This window comes from Rhinoderma darwinii, chromosome 5, assembly GCF_050947455.1.
Source record: "Rhinoderma darwinii isolate aRhiDar2 chromosome 5, aRhiDar2.hap1, whole genome shotgun sequence".
NCBI lineage: Eukaryota > Metazoa > Chordata > Amphibia > Anura > Rhinodermatidae > Rhinoderma > Rhinoderma darwinii.
Window position 1 is genome coordinate 85,353,225 of NC_134691.1, and position 19,208 is coordinate 85,372,432.

Sequence of the window (19,208 nt, forward strand, 5' to 3'; positions counted from 1 at the left end):
CCCTTAGGATGCCCGCGCACGCTCGTGCCCGGCCTTAAATGGCCAGTGTGCACACATAGGAATCATCATCAATTAGCCCATGAGTACCCTGGACTATAAGAAGGGCCCTGCCCCTTTGCTCATTGCCTGAGCATTGTTAGTATTCCCATGTTAGTCTTTGAAAATGGTCCCTTATTGCTTGCCCTGTTCCCGTTGTTCCCGTGCCCTGCTATCTGCTTCCTGTATCACGTGTTGTGTTATTGTTCCTGAGCCTGTTAGTGATTGGAGTCGTGCCCTGCTGCTCTTGCTGTTATCCGCCACGTCTTGCGCAACCTACTGCACCTGCTGTCGTCTGGCGCATCCTACTGCACCTGCTGTCATCTGCCACGTCTGGCGCAACCTGCTGCACCGGTTATCATCCGTGCTAAAGCCTCTGCCACTGCCTGGACTATTCAGGTACCCTTGTGCTGGACTTTGTATTGCTTGGGTGATCTGTTGTTTGGCCAGCTGCCTCCCCGCTATGGGCTGCGGCCTAGTGGGACCACATACCCACAGACCGTGACAATAATGACCCGCGGCAAACTACTTGTACTAAAGATGATGGAAGGCATCTGTGATTGGTAAAATGTATCTTCATTGTATGATTGGCTAAACAAACTCACATCAAGATATTGCATCTCTGCAGATGGGGAGAAAAAGTGGTGCATTTGGCATCTATCTGTCCTGTCTATAAATCTACGAGGTCTAGATGAGAAGCGTCTGGTCTGCATATATTATACAAACAACATGTAAAATACAAACCTGGAAATATTTTAAGATTAATCACAAACTTCGTATATGTTTACATGTGGTTGACACCATTCTCTTCCTGAATCTGTACATTAGCAGCCACATATTAGTAGTCAACCTGCACAATCTACAGCTCAGAGGGATATTTTTTTGTGGTGATTTATAGGATGTATGATAGCGGTACAGGGAAACGTGGAATACTGGAGCAGAAATATGTAGAATGTAGAATGTATGTCCCAGTGCTTGAGTCTCCCTATATCTGTTCCACGTTATACTCTGTAGGTGAGGAAGACAGGCTGGCAATGTATAAAAGTAAGTTTGATTCACTTGGATTCACTTGCTGTCCGAGTTCTCTGATGGATTTTGGGACTCCTCAGGGAGGTCAGGCTGGTAGTGAATGAGATTTGCTGCTAGACTGATGCTAAATAGGGGCTAGCAGGATTAATACAGAGGTGAGGGGAAATTGGTTACATAGAAATACAAAAGAAATGTATAACTAATGGCAAGAGGTTAGCAACATATTACTTAAGAGATAAAGATGATTCTACTTTAAGGGTATGTCCACACGTGTTTGGATTTCAGCAGAAAATTCCGCACAAAATTGGGCTTATTCTGGCGCGGATTTTCAGGTGGATTTGCAACTAAAGAAAGCAGCCAACAAAAATATATATACTCACCTCCCCTAATGCTCCTGTCGCAGAGTCCCTCCTCCCCCAGCTGGTCTCCGTACAGCTGGCCTTACGTGATGATGATTTGTCAGATGTGACCATTGCGGCTTGAGATTGGTTGGATGCGTTTTTTTGTTTTTTTTAAAATCTTTGAAAATAGTTTTGGGTTTTTTTCAACAGCAAAATCCGCAAGCACTTTGTTGCAGATTTTGACTTGCCCATTAAGCTCAATGGAAAAATTTACAACAACTCCACAGTGGATCCACAACATAAATTAACATGCTGCAGATTTTATATCCGCACAGCAGGTCAATTTCTGCCGGTATTCTGAGATAAGTTTTTCTGCAGCATGTGAATGAGATTTGTTCAAATTTCATCTGCTTTGCTGCTACTGTAAACGCTGCAGATTTTCCACATGGAATATACCCCATGTGAACATACCCTTTGGGCACGTTCAGAAAGTCGAAATCTGCAGCACAATACAAGTGGATGGGGTTTTCAAAAACCCATCCAGATGTAGCGGAAAAAATCTGCACTACAATCAGAGCATACTGCGCATTTTAAAATCCGCTTGCATACCTAGTCTTTTGCGGATTTGCAGCAAATTTGCAGCGAAATCCGTGGTGGTAACTGTCAGCATGTGCTGATGGGCTCAGGGCCGCTATGAGGAATTTCTGGGCCCCATAAAGCCAAGATGTCTGGCCCCCTCCATTACCGGGGGTTGGGCAACGGAAAGTGTGGCGCTCACGTTTGTACGTTATACGCTTTAACTGATTTTGGTGCTAATGTCAATTACAATAAACAAAACCATGGAGCGGGCAGTGACCGGTTAATGCCCTGGATTGTGATCTATTTAGCAAAAACGTTGTATCCCACTGTATGGCATACATCGCCCTGGGAATGGCCCTGGGGAAACTCCTAAAGTCACTGTCCATAAATGGACAATGACGTCAGGAGCTTACCCAGGGCTGAAGCCTTCTACTAGCGTTTTAAACAGGGACTATGGCGCTGTTCCTGATGTCCATATACATAAGTGATGTCAGAAGCTTTGCAAAACCTCGGCCAGAGTATTGGCAACGCAACAGTAACGTCAGGAGCTTTGCCAGGGACAAAGTCCACAGACAGAGCACTTGTGATGCTCTGTTTGGGGACTCCAGGCAGGGGTGTAACTAGGAAACACTGGGCCCCATAGCAAACTTTTGACTGGGGCCCCCTCCCCTGGGTGTCATACACCGCCCGCTCTTGTAGCTAGTGCCACCCCGTAAATAGTGGCATACAGCGCCCTCCTGTAGAAAGTGCTATACAGTGCCCCCTGTAGACAGGGCTATACAGCCTCCCCATACAGTGCTATACAGCCCCCACCCTGTAGACAGTGCTATACAGCCCTCCCTGTAGACAGTGCTAAACTTTCAAGTATCACAAAGAGGGACAATCGATGCGGCGCCCATCAGCAATTTTTTTTCTTTTAAGCCATGCCTCTATTCCCACCCATTCCCTGCCCATACACACCCAGTTCAGAGGACAAAGTATCATACTCCCACAGTGCCCCCCCCCCACAGTATAGTGTCCCCATAGCTGCCACCATACAGTATAATGCCCCATACAGTATAATGCCCACACCGATGCCCCATACATTATAATGCCCACACAGATGCCCCATACAGTATAAAGCCCACACAGATGCCCCATACAGTATAATGCCCACACAGATGCCCCATACAGTATAAAGCCAACACAGATGCCCCATACAGTATAATGCCCACACAGATGCCCCATGCAGTATAATGCCGACACAGATGCCCCATACAGTATAATGCCCACACAGATGCCCCATACAGTATAATACCCAAACAGATGCCCCCATACAGTATAATGCCCACAGATGCCCTCATGCAGTACAATTCCCAAACATATTCCCCCATACAGCATAATGCCCCATAGCTGTCCCCACAGTATAATGCTCCACATAGCTGCCCCCACAGTATAATGCCCCCCACAGTATAATGCTCTCCTATAGCTGCCCCCACAGTGTAATGCCCACACAGTATAATGCCCCATAGCTGCCCCCACAATATAATGCCCCCATAGCTGCCCCCACAATTTAATGCCCCCCATATCTGCCCCCACAGTATAATGTCTTCCATAGCTGTCCCCACAGTATAATGCATGGGGAAACTCCTAAAGTCACTGTCCATAAATGGACAATGACGTCAGGAGCTTACCCAGGGCTGAAGCCTTCTACTAGCGTTTTGAACAGGGACTATGGCGCTGTTCCTGATGTCCATATACATAAGTGATGTCAGAAGCTTTGCAAAACCTCGGCCAGAGTATTGGCAACGCAACAGTAACGTCATGGGGGGATACAGTATAATGCCCCCCATAGCTGTCCTCACAGTATAATGCCTCCACAAGGATGCCCCCACAGTATAATGCCATCCATAGCTGTCCCCACAGTATAATGCCCCCTATACAGTATAATGCCCCCCATAGCTGCCCCCAAAGTAAAATGCCATACATAGCTGTCCCCACAGTATAATGCCCCCCCATACAGTATAATGCCCCCCATATAGTAAAATGCTCCTATAGCTGCCACCATATCAGCCCCCCTTCCCTATCTAGTATAATGCCCCATAGTGCCTAATAGAAAAATAACGACACAATTACTTACCTATACCAATTCCCACGACAGGTGGAGGATCCTTCTCCTCCGGTCTGTGCTGTGAGTGTCTTCGCGCAGACAGGCGCGATGACGTCACTACATCGCTCCTGTCTGTGCCGAGCTGCTCACTGCAGAGTGAATGCTGGAGCAAGGAGCTGTCAGCTCCTTGCTCCAGCATTCAGGAAGCGGGACCAGTGCGGTCAGCTGTGTGGCTACGGGGGCCCTATGGGCCTCGCAGGCTTAGGGGCCCGGTCGCAATTGCGACCATTGCAACCCCTAAAGCTACGCCAGTAGCCTATGGCAACCCCATTCACATGAGTTAGGGTTTATTTAGATGACCGTATTAATCGTCTGTGTGAAGGATGTTGTTTTTTTAACGGCCGTCACACGGCTGCATGTAATTCTAAGGGGCTATTCACATGGCTGTTGTTTAAATGGACCGTGTGAAGGGCCTGTAAAAAAAATAGGACATGTCCTATTTTTGTCCATTTTCACGGATCCCTCAATAGACTCAAGTCTATGGGGGATCCGTCAAACCGGGTCCCGCACAGGTGCAAATTGGCCATGAAAAACGGCCATTATTCACAGCTGATTTTGCAAATGTTCGTCTGAATGTCGCTTTATATTGTAATTTGTAGTGAATTTTCAGTGCGCAATCCACACCAAAAACAGGAGACAATTGGCCTTATTCAGACGTCCATGTTCGGTCTGTGATATACGGACCGTGTATTGGCCATATTTCCTGGACTGACCACAGTTCAGGGAGCTGGGTTTCTAGCATCATAGTTATCTATAATCATAGGAGTCCCTCCCTTCCCATGGGAATATGGTCCCCGATCCCGTACTGAAAACATGATTACGGTATGGGACAGTATTCCCGCGGGGAGTTTGGGACTCCTAGCATCATAGATAACTGTGATGCTAGGAGTCCAGCTTCATGAACTGTGGTCGGTCTGTGAAATACGGCCGATACCCAGTCTGTATCATGGGCCGAACACGGCTGTCTGAATAAGGCCTTAGTCTAGTTACACAGTGCGGTCAAATCCCATTTTTTTGCCACAATTTTTGCAAAATCGCGGCAAAAACATTGTGAGATATAGTCTAACAGCAATAAATGAATAGAAATGTCAGCTCACCCTCCCAGGTGCACGAAGAAGACAGCGATCTCCACGCTATAGGAACAGCATTCAAGAGGAAAAGATCAGCACTCCTTGTGGAATTTGGAAAATAAATCTTCTTTATTTATTTAGATAGCCAGCGGAAGGCTGAACAGCTTAAAGTGGACACAATGCATAAAACGTCCGTCCTCTCTGACGCGTTTCTAGCTGACAAGAGCCATTACTCATAGATGTATGATATAGTCTAACAGCACTATTTTTTCATGTTTTGTATAATTTTTTTATGCAATTTTTGCAATCGCAGCTCAAATCACTTGGTTTTGCAGCGATTTTTATATAATTGCGGCAAAACGGCACAATAACGCTAGGGAAACGGAAAAAAAAAACATTTTAACATACTATACTTTATATATTCTACAAGCGGGGTCAGGATGAATGGGAACCAGGATGGAGAGGGGGGGACACTCACCAGCCTGCAGAGTCCAGTCGGCCGTGTAGAGAAGGACGTGTCTGGTGGGAGGCTCTCTCCACACGTCGCTTCTTCTTTCAAGCTGCATCTGTTAGTCCTCTCAGGGCCCCAGCGTTAGTTACTTCAGATTAAGGAACGGTCCCCATTACATTGCAGGGTCCGTTCCTTTCTCCAAGTGACAACGCTGGGGCCCTCATTCAAATCTTTAAAGTTGCTGAGAAGCGGGCAGTCACGGGCCCCTACTTTTCATCATTGTGGCCGGGCCCCTGACGGCAGTACTAGTAGTACTGCCCTGATGGTGGCCCTGAATGGGCTACTAAAGATGTGATGGGGATATATGTGCTATTAAAGAGAACCTTTCACTTCTTCATACATGTCCAGCTGAGTGCACCATATTATAGGCGCTGCTGCACAGACCCCAGGGCACTTTTAATCACATGTCTAGCCTCCGCCATTCTGGAGATATCGGTGCCGTTATTATTGGTGTCCGATATGTAAATTAGCCCCTGTACTGTCAGTGGGTCGTCCCTGGACATGGAAAGGGCAGGGGAGTGTGATAGTCATAGCTCTGACACTGTCCAATCAGCTGCGGACAGTGTCAGAGCGGCTTGTGCTGTGTGATCTCTCTCGCGAGGAGGAGCTGGACAGGTATGGGGCAGTGAACGGTTCTCTTGAAAGAGGTGGTTGTAGGTATAAGCTACTAGAAAGGTTATGGAGGAAACAAGTACTAGATAGTAGTTCCCATACATCTTCGTCACAAGGAATTATATTAATTCAACTATTGCCTCTATGTTTATCTGAAATACTAAATCTGAATATCTAGATAATCTGTCTGACTACATCCCATTGCAGCCAAATAAAAGTTATATGAGTCCATGAACCCTGTCCATTCATCAATGGCTTCAGAAATGACAAACTATGGCTTACACCTACATCTTTATGTGCTTCTCAGGCTACATTATACCCAAGAGAAAGCACAGAGAAATGCTGGGCATAATGTCTCACACAACTCATCCCTAGACAGGCTCTTAAAGGAGAACTCCTACAAGATCTATTCATTGCAAAAGTCTCTCTAAAATGTTTTATACCCGGAGATGAAGATAAATACCTGCTCCACTGTTAAGATATCAGCTATTCAGAGACATTTCTGTGCCATGTGCCCTGACTATTTAGACTTGTCAGGCTAGCTGTATATAAAATTGGTAACCTGGAATTTCAATAGCTATAAAGATGTTATAGTGGTTCTCCTTTAACCCCTTTTTATTAAGCATTAAAGCACTGCCATGCAAATATTGTACAATAAATATCTATGCACGAATAAGAAGCACAGGCTGTACAGAAAGAAGAGGGGTGCATAGATCAACAGTGTATAGGATCTCAGCGCAGAAGTCATTATATTGAATGATAGAAGGTATAGCTATGAACACAACATAAAAATGAATAGGAGCTGAAATATAAAAAATGGGACAGTGTGAAGTTGGTCAGTAATATGTCCAAGGACCAATCTTAATTGGAAATCAGGGCTCGCTGACAGGTATGAAACTGTCCGCTGCCAGTGTTTGTACAGTTCTGGTATATAGAGGAGACTCTCTGACAGGTGTGAGTCCATCTGCCTAAGACAAACACTCTGGAGACCCAGCGACTTTCTTGTCTTTTGTGGACATTGAATCAATACTGTTCATCAAAGCACAGAGCTGCCACTCACGTCAATCACTTGATCTCAGGGTTTATGAAAGTTTCATAGTCTGAGCAATGACAGTTTTCCATTAAAGTTTCTACCACATGCATTGATTTGTATTGTGAGCTTTTGTTTGCTTATTGTTTTGATGTAATATCTGTAGATACCAGTCGAGCGCTCTTGATGTTGTTTATTAATCAATTCAGTTTGTGTTATTTTTCCTATTGATGGCAAAGACTTTAGCTATTTGTGATTCACCAGCGATAATGGAAACCAAGAAAAAATTCAGGTCATATTTCAAGAGGCTGACTTACTAAGGTGTTTGGTTTGAGTATTTTGCACTATAGTCATGCAGTATATAAAAGTTATCCTCAGCCATAAACACTGCCCAAACCAAAGCAATGGCCCCTATTTACTAAGAATGGCGCTTTAATATGCCAGTCTAAGTAAAGGGGGCAGTTACATAGGGATGGTAGAAAGTGAAGGGATACAGGTAAACTTCTAAACTTTGTTTTACTCCTAATGATTTAGAGGAAAGTAAAAAATAAAAACCCATAAGGCATTAACCAATCTGCCCCAAAAAGGAAATATGTTCCTCCTGATCCCAAGTGGCGATCAGGATGGAGTTCTATACATTGACATAGGCGCTGATATTTTTTTGTTCTAAGAAATTATCTAAGTCTTTTTTGAAGCCCTCTACTGTTCCTGCTGTGACCACCTCCTTCAGTGGACTATCCCACAGATTCACAGTTCTTGTTGCCTCTGGTGATTGAACTTTTTTTTCTTCAGATGGAGGGAGTGCCCCTTTGTCTTGTGAGGGGATTTTACACGGAACAGGTTTTCACTATATTTTTTGTATGGGCAATTTTATATACTTTTCCGACAACAGAAAATGTTCCTTATTGGTTAGTAAATGTGACATTAAGACATTTATTAATATACTTCAAAAATGGCACGGATGTCCGGATTTCCATGCCCTGTCATGTGGTCTAAAGTGGAGCTTCTCCCCTCTCTGTTTGTTGGTGACATGATGAAGGGGCTGGCTGCCTGGGTCAGTTCATTAGGTAAACCTGCCCCTTCTCAGTCATGGCTTGTAGACAGTAAATCTGCAGAAGCACCCCTCTACCTTCTGATCTCCTTATTATACACTACCGTTCAAAAGTTTAGGGTCACTTAGAAATTTCCTTATTTTTGAAAGAAAAGCAGTTCTTTTCAATGAAGATAACATCAAATTAATCAGAAATACACTCTATACATTGTTAATGTGCTAAATGACTATTCTAGCTGCAAACGTCTGGTTTTTAATGCAATATCTACATAGGTGTATAGAGGCCCATTTCCTGCAACCATCACTCCAGTGTTCTAATGGTGCATTGTGTTTGCTAACTGTGTTAGAAGGCTAATGGATGATTAGAAAACCCTTGTGCAATTATGTTAGCACCGCTGTAAACAGTTTTGCTGTTTAGAGGAGCTATAAAACTGACCTTCCTTTGAGCTAGTTGAGAATCTGGAGCATTACATTTGTGGGTTCGATTAAACTCTCAAAAGGGTTAGAAAAAGAGAGCTTTCATGTGAAACTCGACAGTCTATTCTTGTTCTTAGAAATGAAGGCTATTCCATGCGAGAAATTGCCAAGAAACTGAAGATTTCCTACAACGGTGTGTACTACTCCCTTCAGAGGACAGCACAAACAGGCTCTAACCAGAGTAGAAAGAGAAGTGGGAGGCCCCGCTGCACAACTGAGCAACAAGACAAGTACATTAGAGTGTCTAGTTTGAGAAATAGACGCCTCACAGGTCCTCAACTGGCAGCTTCATTAAATAGTACCCGCAAAACGCCAGTGTCAACGTCTACAGTGAAGAGGCGACTCCGGGACGCTGGCCTTAAGGGCAGAGTGGCCAAGAAAAAGCCATATCTGAGACTGGCTAATAAAAGGAAAAGATTAATATGGGCAAAAGCACAGAGACATTGGACAGAGGAAGATTGGAAAAAAGTGTTATGGACAGACGAATCGAAGTTTGAGGTGTTTGGATCACACAGAAGAACATTTGTGAGACGCAGAACAACTGAAAAGCTGCTGGAAGAGTGCCTGATGTGATGGTCTGGGGTCTGGGGTTGCTTTGGTGCTGGTAAAGTGGGAGATTTGTACAAGGTAAAAGGGATTTTGAATAAGGAAGGCTATCACTCCATTTTTCAACGCCATGCCATACCCTGTGGACAGCGCTTGATTGGAGCCAATTTCATCCTACAACAGGACAATGACCCAAAGCACACCTCCAAATTATGCAAGAACTATTTAGGGAAGAAGCAGGCAGCTGTAATGGAGTGGCCAGCGCAGTCACCAGATCTCAACCCCATAGAGCTGTTGTGGGAGCAACTTGACCGTATGGTACGCAAGAAGTGCCCATCAAGCCAATCCAACTTGTGGGAGGGGCTTCTGGAAGCATGGGGTGAAATTTCTCCCGATTACCTCAGCAAATTAACAGCTAGAATGCCAAAGGTCTGCAATGCTGTAATTGCTGCAAATGGAGCATTCTTTGACGAAAGCAAAGTTTGAAGGAGAAAATTATTATTTCAAATAAAAATCATTATTTCTAACCTTGTCAATGTCTTGACTATATTTTCTAGTCATTTTGCAACTCATTTGATAAATATAAGTGTGAGTTTTCATGGAAAACACAAAATTGTCTGGGTGATCCCAAACTTTTTAACGGTAGTGTATGTTATCTCCCTTTCCTCCCATGAATTTCAGCACGGTGCTATCTTCTTTGAGTGTGAGCCATACGTAGGAATGAAAATATCTATCTATCTATCTATCTATCTATCTATCTATCTATCTATCTATCTATCTATCTATCTATCTCATATCTATCTATCTATCTATCTATCTATCTATCTATCTATCTATCTATCTATCTATCTATCTATCTATCTATCTATCTATCTATCTATCTATCTATCTATCTATCTATCTATCTATCTATCTATCTGTCCTTTATTCCTGTGTTTTACATGTTCTGTAAATAACTACGAAGTTATTAAATAATCACCATGAAAATACTTTGGAAGAAGGGAGAAAAGGGGAATATTTTCCATTAAATAAACCAATTTGCCTTAGTTCCCTTTAAAGACTACTACAACTCAATATAGTGTTTCTTCTAGGAGCCGTTTCCTGCTTCTGCTCATTATTTGCATGTGCCACTTCCACTAAGAGCCAGCCTAGAATGAAGCACATAATAGTTTACTCTAATACATACCAGAAAGGGAAGCTCTTAGAGGCCATTCTACCGGGACTTCAATCCATCTGTCTCCACTTAATGAAAGAGGAAGAGTTTTATTTATTGACTGGTTAAACGTATCCAAGGTTCTCATATTGTGCATGTTTAAGTGGTACAAGGATAACCGGCCCAGGTCTTCATGCCAGTTCTCAATGCCCAGCCTCACTTTAAATAACTCTCCTAAATCATGTGCAAGATTTACCTGGGAAAAAAGAGGTTTCTGTTAGTGCTGATAGGTAGCTCATAACATTGATATATAACATCTCATACATGGTAGGATTATAAATTGGACTAGATGGACCGGTGTCTTTTTTTCAATGTAACTATGTAACTATATAACATCACATCATTAATATGCATTTTGTTATTTTCAGTTCCAAATGAAACTTGACTTTTTGCGTTAATAGGTGGGGGATGGGAAGAGAAGTAAAGTGGTGATTTAAGTTTGCCACCTTGCTAATGCTAAAAATGAAAATGACAATGATAATTATCATTCTAACTCCTTGGCAGAGCTCCCAAAGCTAGGTATTAATAAACCTTTATGGGAATCTTTGCATATTAATTTGCAAATACTTGAGATTGCCTTTGATCAGGAGCTATTTACGCATGCAGATATTTAAATAACACATCAAGCAGTAAAGAAGTTGGCATGAAAACCAGGCTTGAGTAGTAATGCCCAACTGGTGGCAACGGACTCAGCAGCTGGATAGGGTGCAGTGCTTTTGCCTGATTAATGATTGGGTAAGAGTGCTCCTGTACTATGAGTACAATGCAGGTCAAAGAGAACAGAGGCGAGGTAATCTAACAAATGTGGTCACATATAGTTTTTATATACTTTCAGGTGCTGAACAGCCCCAGAAGAATGCTGGTTATGCAGTTTGACTGGTGGTAGGGGGGTGTACATTGAGCAAGTGAGGCCACGTGGCAAAAACTAAAAACGATCACTGCTAGTTCATGCCTTCCCTCCTCTGCATACAAGAACAGTTGGGCACTGAGCTTGTTGCCACTCCAACTCTTTTCTTATTCCTTAGAAAAGATGGGTAATATGAGCCCTTTAGATGCATATTCCTCTACTTGTTAACATTGCTGTGAGTATGGAGCCCATAGCAAGGGAGGAGTGAGTGGGATCCACACTTTTCTCCATTGAGGCACTTTAAGGCATTGTTTATCTGTGGATTGTTCGCAAGAATACATTTTGGCATTCCTCCTTTATATAAAAGCAAAAACTATATTGGTTTATCAGTGGCTGACATATCAGACATGGTCCTTAATCATACCGTAGCTAATGCACTGTTGTCTGTTGCATTCAGTTGATATCTCCTTGGCTCTAAAGTTTGTAAGCTTTTGACAATTATTGTCTCAGCAATTACCTCAGCAATTTTGTTGAATTTTTGTACTTTCTACATAAGCTCTTTAACAAATCCATACTGGATGCATTTTGTGATTGAATAAGATAACCAGTTTTGTTTCTGTCCTTTAAGATTCCAGTTAGTGTGTGCTGATTTTGGAATATAATTTCTATAAAGTATGTTGTTTTTACTGTTGCCTTATGCTAAGTTAAGGTAAAAGATAGAACAATGTCCCCTATCCATAGACAGCAGCGTTTGTCTTTCTCTCTCTGCTCTCTCCTCTTGCTTCCCCCTCCCCTATCCATAAAGGTAAATGGGCAGTGTGTCTGTGCATCTCCTCACTCTGCTCCCTCCTCCTGCTCCCTCCTCCCCTCTCCTTAAACTTCCATGAGCAGACAGCGAAGAGACACCCCCCCCCCCACACTTCCTGCAGTCCATCTCCTCTGCTCTGTAACTAGACATGGATTTTGCTTGACAACAGGGGTGGACAGCAGATTTACAGGTAGGGAGACACCTAGTGACAGTAACTTCCCACAAAATGTGCATGGACAAAACAATTAAATTTTAACAGTAAATAAATGTGTAGTTGATCTATATCAGGTATACTGTTCAATTAACATAACTTGTTGGAAAAGTAAGTGTCCATTAAATTAAAATTATTTTCTAATTTAATACCTTGTAGATCAGTCTGTCCTCGCACTGATCTAAATTTTGCTCTTCTAGTTTGAGTGGGTTTGACCTGCCTTTGTCTCCATAGAACACAATACTCCACTGTAGATTATGTTGTAGAGTTTCTGAAATTTGGTTTTCTTCACTGGAAACAGATAGATAAAGTTTCCATACCCCATCTGTGTTAAATACAACAAAAGAGATGTGTTTATTGTAGAAATCTTCACTTTATAAAGCTAAGTACATTCAGCATACTCCAAACCACACCAATTTCTGTGAGTACTAATTCTCAGGCCCCCAGCACATGGCTGTAGCCTTAATCAGGGTCTGTGATTACGGGCAAGGCCGGCCGCATACAGTCATTTGTGGGCCATGCTCCCATTAACCCCTTTAGGACACAGCCTGTTTTGGCCTTGTGGACACAGATGATTTTTTAAAATCTGACATGTGTCACTTTATGTAGTAATAACTCCGGAATGCTTTTACCTATCCAAGCGATTCTGAGATTGTTTTCTCGTGACATATTGTACTTTATGTTAGTGAAAAAATTTGGTCGATAAATTAAATATTTATTTGTGAAAAACTTCAAATTTTAGCAAAAATTTGCAAAAATTTGCATTTTTCTAAATTTAAATGTATTTACTTGTGAAACAGATAATAATACCACACAAAATAGTTACTAGTTAACATCCCCCATATGTCTACTTTATGTTTGCATCATTTTTTTTCACGTACTTTTATTTTTCTAGGACGTTACGAGGCTTAGAACTTTAGCAGCAATTTCTCATATTTTCAATAAAATTTCAAAAGGCTATTTTTTCAGGGACCAGTTTAGTTCTGAAGTGGCTTTGAGGGCCTTATATATTAGAAAGTCCCCATAAATCACCCCATTTTGAAAACTGTACCCCTCAAGGTATTCAAAACCACATTCAGAAAATATTTTAACCCTTTAGGCGTTTCACAGGAATTAAGGCAAAGTAGAGGTGAAATTTACGAATTTCATTTTTTTTGCCGAAATTCATTTGTAATAAAAAAAAATCTGTAACACAGAAAGTTTTACCAGAGAAACGCAACTCAATATTTATTGCCCAGATTCTGCAGATTTTAGAAATATCCAACATGTGGCCCTAGTGCGGTAATGGACTGAAATACCGGCCTCAGAAGCAAAGGAGCAACTAGTGGATTTTGGGGCCTCCTTTTTTTAGGAATATATTTTAGGCACCATGTCAGGTTTGAGGAGGTCTTGTGGTACCTAAACAGTCGAAACCCCCCCAAAGTGACCCCATTTTGGAAACTAAACCCCTCAAGGCATTTTTCTAGGGGTATAGTTAGCATATTGACCCCACAGTTTTTTTGCAGAATTCAGTGGAATTAGTCTGTGAAGATGAAAATCACCTATTTTTCTGTGGAAACATAGAATTTTTTCATTTTTACAAGGAATAAAGGAGAAAAAGCACCCCAAAATGTGTAAAGCAATTTCTCCCGATTACGGCAATACCCCATATGTGGTCGTAAACTGATGTTTTGACCCACAGCAAGGCTCAGAAGGGAGGGAGCGCCTTTTGGATTTTGGACCGCAGATTTTGCTGGATTGGTTTTCAGTGCCATGTCGGGTTTGCAACGCCCCGGAGGGACCAAAACAGTGGAAACCCCCCAAAAGTGACCCCATTTTGTAATCTACACCCCTCAAGGTATTTTTCTAGGGGTATAGTGAGCATTTTGCCCCTCAGGATCTTTTTTAGAGCTAAGGTGACCAAAAAACAGCGATTTTGGCGCTTTAAATTCTTTATTTATTACAGCGTTCACCGTGCGCAATAAATTACGTTTTAATTTATTCTGCCGGTCGGTACGTTTATGGCGATACCATATGTGTATAGATTTTTTTAAGTTTTGCAGCGTTTGCACTATAACATTAAGTTTCTATAAAATAATTTATTTTCTGGGACACGCTATTTTGAGCCGTAACGTTTTTATTTTTTCGTCAAAAAAGCTGTGGGAGGTCTTGTTTTTTGCGGGACAGGTTGTAGTTTTTAATGGTACCATTTTGGGGTAAATGCAAATTTTTGATCACTTTTTATTCTCTATCTTGGGAGGGGTGGTGACCAAAAAATAGCGATGCTGACAGTTTTCCGTTTATTTTGTTTGCGGCGTTCACCGTGCGGAAAAATTAACATTATAGTTTCATAGATTGGGTCGTTACGAACGCGGCGATACCAAATATGTGTACTTTTTTTTAACGTTTTCATTTTTTCCCTATAATAAATGACTTATTATAGGAAAACAAAACCTTTTATTTTTACACTTTTATAAAACATTTTTATTAACTTTTTTTTACTTTTTACACTTTATATTTTTGTTTATTAACTTTTTTTTTACTTTTTACACTTTATTTTTTTGACCTGCAGCTCTGATCGCTGCTAGAATACATTACACTACCTAGGTAGTGTAATGTATTCCAACTGTCAGTGTGACGTCACAGTCACTCTGACAGTTGGTCTACGAGGATCAGCAGAGGCTGATCCTCATAGGCTGACATACATGGCAGACTTAGGGGCCGTTGTCTGGCCCCCGGGTGCCATCACAAGCATCAGAAGCCCCCATGATTGCATGGGGGCTGCTGATGCGCTACAAACCCGCTACATGCGGAGATCGCAATCGAGCCCCGCATGTAACGAGTTAATTGCCGAAATCAGCGGCGATGAGCCGCTGATCGGCAACACTGGAGAGTGTCAGCTGTCGGGGACAACTGATCTCCAAGTTCCCGATGCACACTGTCGCCGACAGTGTGCATCGGGAACGGCACAGTGACTTTCTGTCACTCTGACAGGAAGCCTATAAGGACCAGCCGAAGGTTGGTCCTGATGGGCTTCCGTCCATGGCAGACCCGGCAGCTTCCGTTTGCCATACTAACTATCGGCAGACCCCGCGATTTCGGACGGGGGTCTGCCGATATGTTAGAAACCCCTAAAATTCGGCGATTGCACCCGATCGCCGAATTTAAGGGGTTAATGCGCCGAAATCAGCGGCAAAGGACCGCTAGCCGGCAAGAGGGGAGTGTCAGCTGTCTGCGACAGCTGACCTCCCGATTCCCGGTGCACACTGTCGCCGACAGTGTGCACCGGGATTAACTCAGTAACTGTACGTCCTCGTGCGGGAAGTAACCTCCCGCAACGACGGACAGTTACGTCCTGGTGCGGATAAGGGTTAATAAGTATGGGAGCACGGTCCGTAAAATCAAAAAATAGGAAAATGTCCTATTTTTTGCGGATCATTTCTACGTCCCACACACCTTACCCTAAATATACGGGAAGGTGTCCATGAGCCAAAGAAATGTATGGATTAGTATTTTGATCCACAATTACGGTCCATAATCAAAATTATGTTCGTGTGAGGGGGCCTTAGACCTCGAAGAACAATTATACTTACACCGCTACTGCATCCAAACATAAAAAAATAAAGTGCAACAGAAACCACATGTTAACATACTGTATGTAGTTTATCCGAAATTTTCCGCAATTACTACTGTAAATTCTATAGGAAACTATAATTGTAAATATAGGAAACTATAATTATGTGATTTTCCTTGCCACACAGTAAAATACCCCCCACAAAAACAGAAATACGGTTTAATGCCTTAAAGGGATGTGCGGTACATTTACGACACTGGAAGACTGCGGTTAGCGACCAGTGCAAAGTATTGACATGGGCACAAAAGCTGTGATGAAAAAGTAAAAAGTCAGACAAAAATGTAAAATAAAAGAATAAACAATTTTTTTCTATGACAATTATTTTGTCGAATAAAACAGGTCCCCTTTATATATATTCCACATAGCTGAAACATAGACTAGTAGTACCCCCATTCCATCAAATTCATAAAATGCGTCTCTAATTTTTAGTCACCACTTTTCAGCTTTTATTAAAGAGAGATTCTCATAAATCTTGTGATTGTGCTTTGTGGAAAGGGTAGTAACAGTTGGATTACTGAGGAGTAGAAGTACTGTACATTAAGTGACTTTACAATAAACATTACACAATTCTACATTATTCTGCTTCTATTACCTGAGGCCATTGATTGAATCTCATTGAGAAGAACGCCAGGGCCGCTGTCATTCTTAACTTCTGCATTTATAATACAAAATACACTTTAGATTGAATTGAATATACAAACATTTGATAGAATATTTTGTAGTTACTCATTATTTCAGAGTTATATATGGTAAATTATCAAGAAGATTAATAAATGGACAAAATATTCACAATCACAAAAAGTATCATTGTGAATATCGACATGAAAATTCTTCAGATAATATAATGGGAAATGTCATCAGATGTCACAGTCAAACAGCACAGTAAGATAAGATCCAACTAGTGATTGAGGCTGACATTTGACTGTGATAACTGATTTTGTCATATAATATCTCAGGGTCAACTCAGGCTGAAATAGCACCTCTGTTACCCATGTTGTCTACCCAACCTGTCAGTTATCATTTGTCTGGGGCAACTTCCTATTTGAAATCACATGGTTGTCTATTTCTGGTTATCTGTAAATTTTTACGGTCACCTGTCAAGATCAGTCATGTTCATCCTCATCGCTCTCTCGCTATATATATATATATATATATATATATATATATATATATATATATATATATATATATACTAGTATAGAAAACCCGTTACACGGGTTTGCTAGCAAAAAGGAATGATAAGTATTTATAATTGTGCTTTTTTAAGCTGAAGGCAAAACGCGCGTCGGGGTGCTTGGTTGTGGTCTGTGGTTTCTCTTGTTGAGGGATAAATATGCAAAATATGGGTTGGTTTTTTATTGAATTTCGATCTTTGATCGTTTTTACTGTTTCATCCAGTGATTATGTATTCATGTACTGGTAATTTTTGAGGTGTAATTAAGTACAGTGTCTTTGAATATCTATATACTATACCGCCCTATCGCATGTATATGTAATGTGATGCATTATGATCCCTCATACCACTACCACATTTTTATTGTATGTTGTTTTATACTTTGTGTGATGGCCGATATATGTTTTTATAATATATTCTAATAAAGATATTTTTTTATATATTGGATAGTGCTATATTTGTACTATTGGTGATTTATATTCTGGATCTATTGTGTCTATACATGTCCCTATAGGTATACTAATGTCCTCCATAGCTGTCACATACAGTATAATGCCCTCTATAGATGCCCATACAGTATTATGCCCCCATAGCTGTCCCTTACAGTATAATGCCCCACATACAGTATAATGCCCCCCTCAGCTGTCCTATACAGTATAATGCCCCCATATAGTATAATGCCCCCTCAGCAGCTACCATATGAGCCCCCCTCCCATACCCAGTATAATGCCCCCATATGTACGTGTCACGAAGGGTCTGTGTACCCACTGGGCCGTACCGCCTTGGAGGTAGGGCAGCTGGAAAACAGGGCGCAGGTCACAGTCTATGGTATATAGGGTACCTGTGGCAGCACGGACAGTAGCTTGGCAGGAACTAGGCAGCGGGTGGACGTCGGGCGTGGAGAAGCAGGCAAGCGTAGTATCCAGCACAGCATGACTATAGCAAGCATGGAACTAGATCAGGATACAGGTACAGGAACGGGAACAGGAACACTGGGAGCAGGAAACACTAGGGGACCATTTGCATAGACAAACTAAGGGAAACATAACAACGCCCAGGCATAGAACTAGGGGGCTGGACCCCTCTTATAGTCCAGGGTACTCACGGGTCAAAGTTCGTCCATCCGGTCCGGTGGGCACGCTGCCCCTTTAAGAGCGGGCACGAGCATGCGCGCGCACCCTACGGTATCCGGCAGAGGTGAGTGGACACGAGCACTGGTGTCTCCTGAGGAGGAGGCTGGGACCAGCGCTTGCCGACTCGTGGCTGCGGCTGTCAGGGGAAGGTTGACAGCCCGCAGCCACGGACATTACAGTATCCCCCCTCTTACGCCCCCTCTTCTTGGGACCAGAGCGAGAGAGAAACTTCTTCAGAAGAGTAGGGGCATTGAGGTTCTCCTCTGGCTCCCTGGACCTCTCTTCAGGGCTGAACCCCCTCCAATCCAACAAATAAAAAGTCTTTCCTCTCACTCTCTTGGTGTCCAAGATCTCCTTGACCTCAAAGATGTCCGAAGTGCCCCTGGAGGCAACCGCAGGGCTGGGAGTCTTGGAATAGCGGTTCAGGATCACTGCTTTCAGGAGGGAGACATGGAAGGGGTTGGGAATTCTGAGAGTAGGAGGCAGCCGAAGCTTGTAGGCAACAGGGTTGATTTGTTGCAGGACCTCGAACGGTCCGAGGAACCTGGGGGCAAATTTACATGACGGTACCCTCATTCGGATATTCCTAGATGACAGCCAGACCTTAGTGCCAGGAAGAAACCGAGGAGGCTCTCTTCTCCTTGTGTCAGCCTTCCGTTTCATGCGGACCACTGCCATTAGGAAGGAGGCTCGTGTCTGCTACCAGATTTACAAAAAGTTTCTAAACGTGGAGTCAGCTGCAGGTACTTCGGAAGTATCAGGCACCGGAAGAGGAATT

The 19,208-nt window shown here is 42.6% G+C and overlaps 1 protein-coding gene across 1 annotated transcript in view; it reads right to left on the minus strand.

The window, feature by feature from the left end:
* The window catches only part of RP1 (RP1 axonemal microtubule associated), a 406,368-nt gene that overhangs the window by 41,118 nt on the left and 346,042 nt on the right, over window positions 1-19,208 (minus strand). The window contains exons 48-50 of the mRNA XM_075828106.1: window positions 16,716-16,775; window positions 12,663-12,835; window positions 10,618-10,840 (exon numbers count right to left, since the gene is read on the minus strand). Coding sequence (XP_075684221.1) covers window positions 10,618-10,840; window positions 12,663-12,835; window positions 16,716-16,775 — 456 coding nt within the window. The remainder of the gene's footprint in view (window positions 1-10,617; window positions 10,841-12,662; window positions 12,836-16,715; window positions 16,776-19,208) is intronic.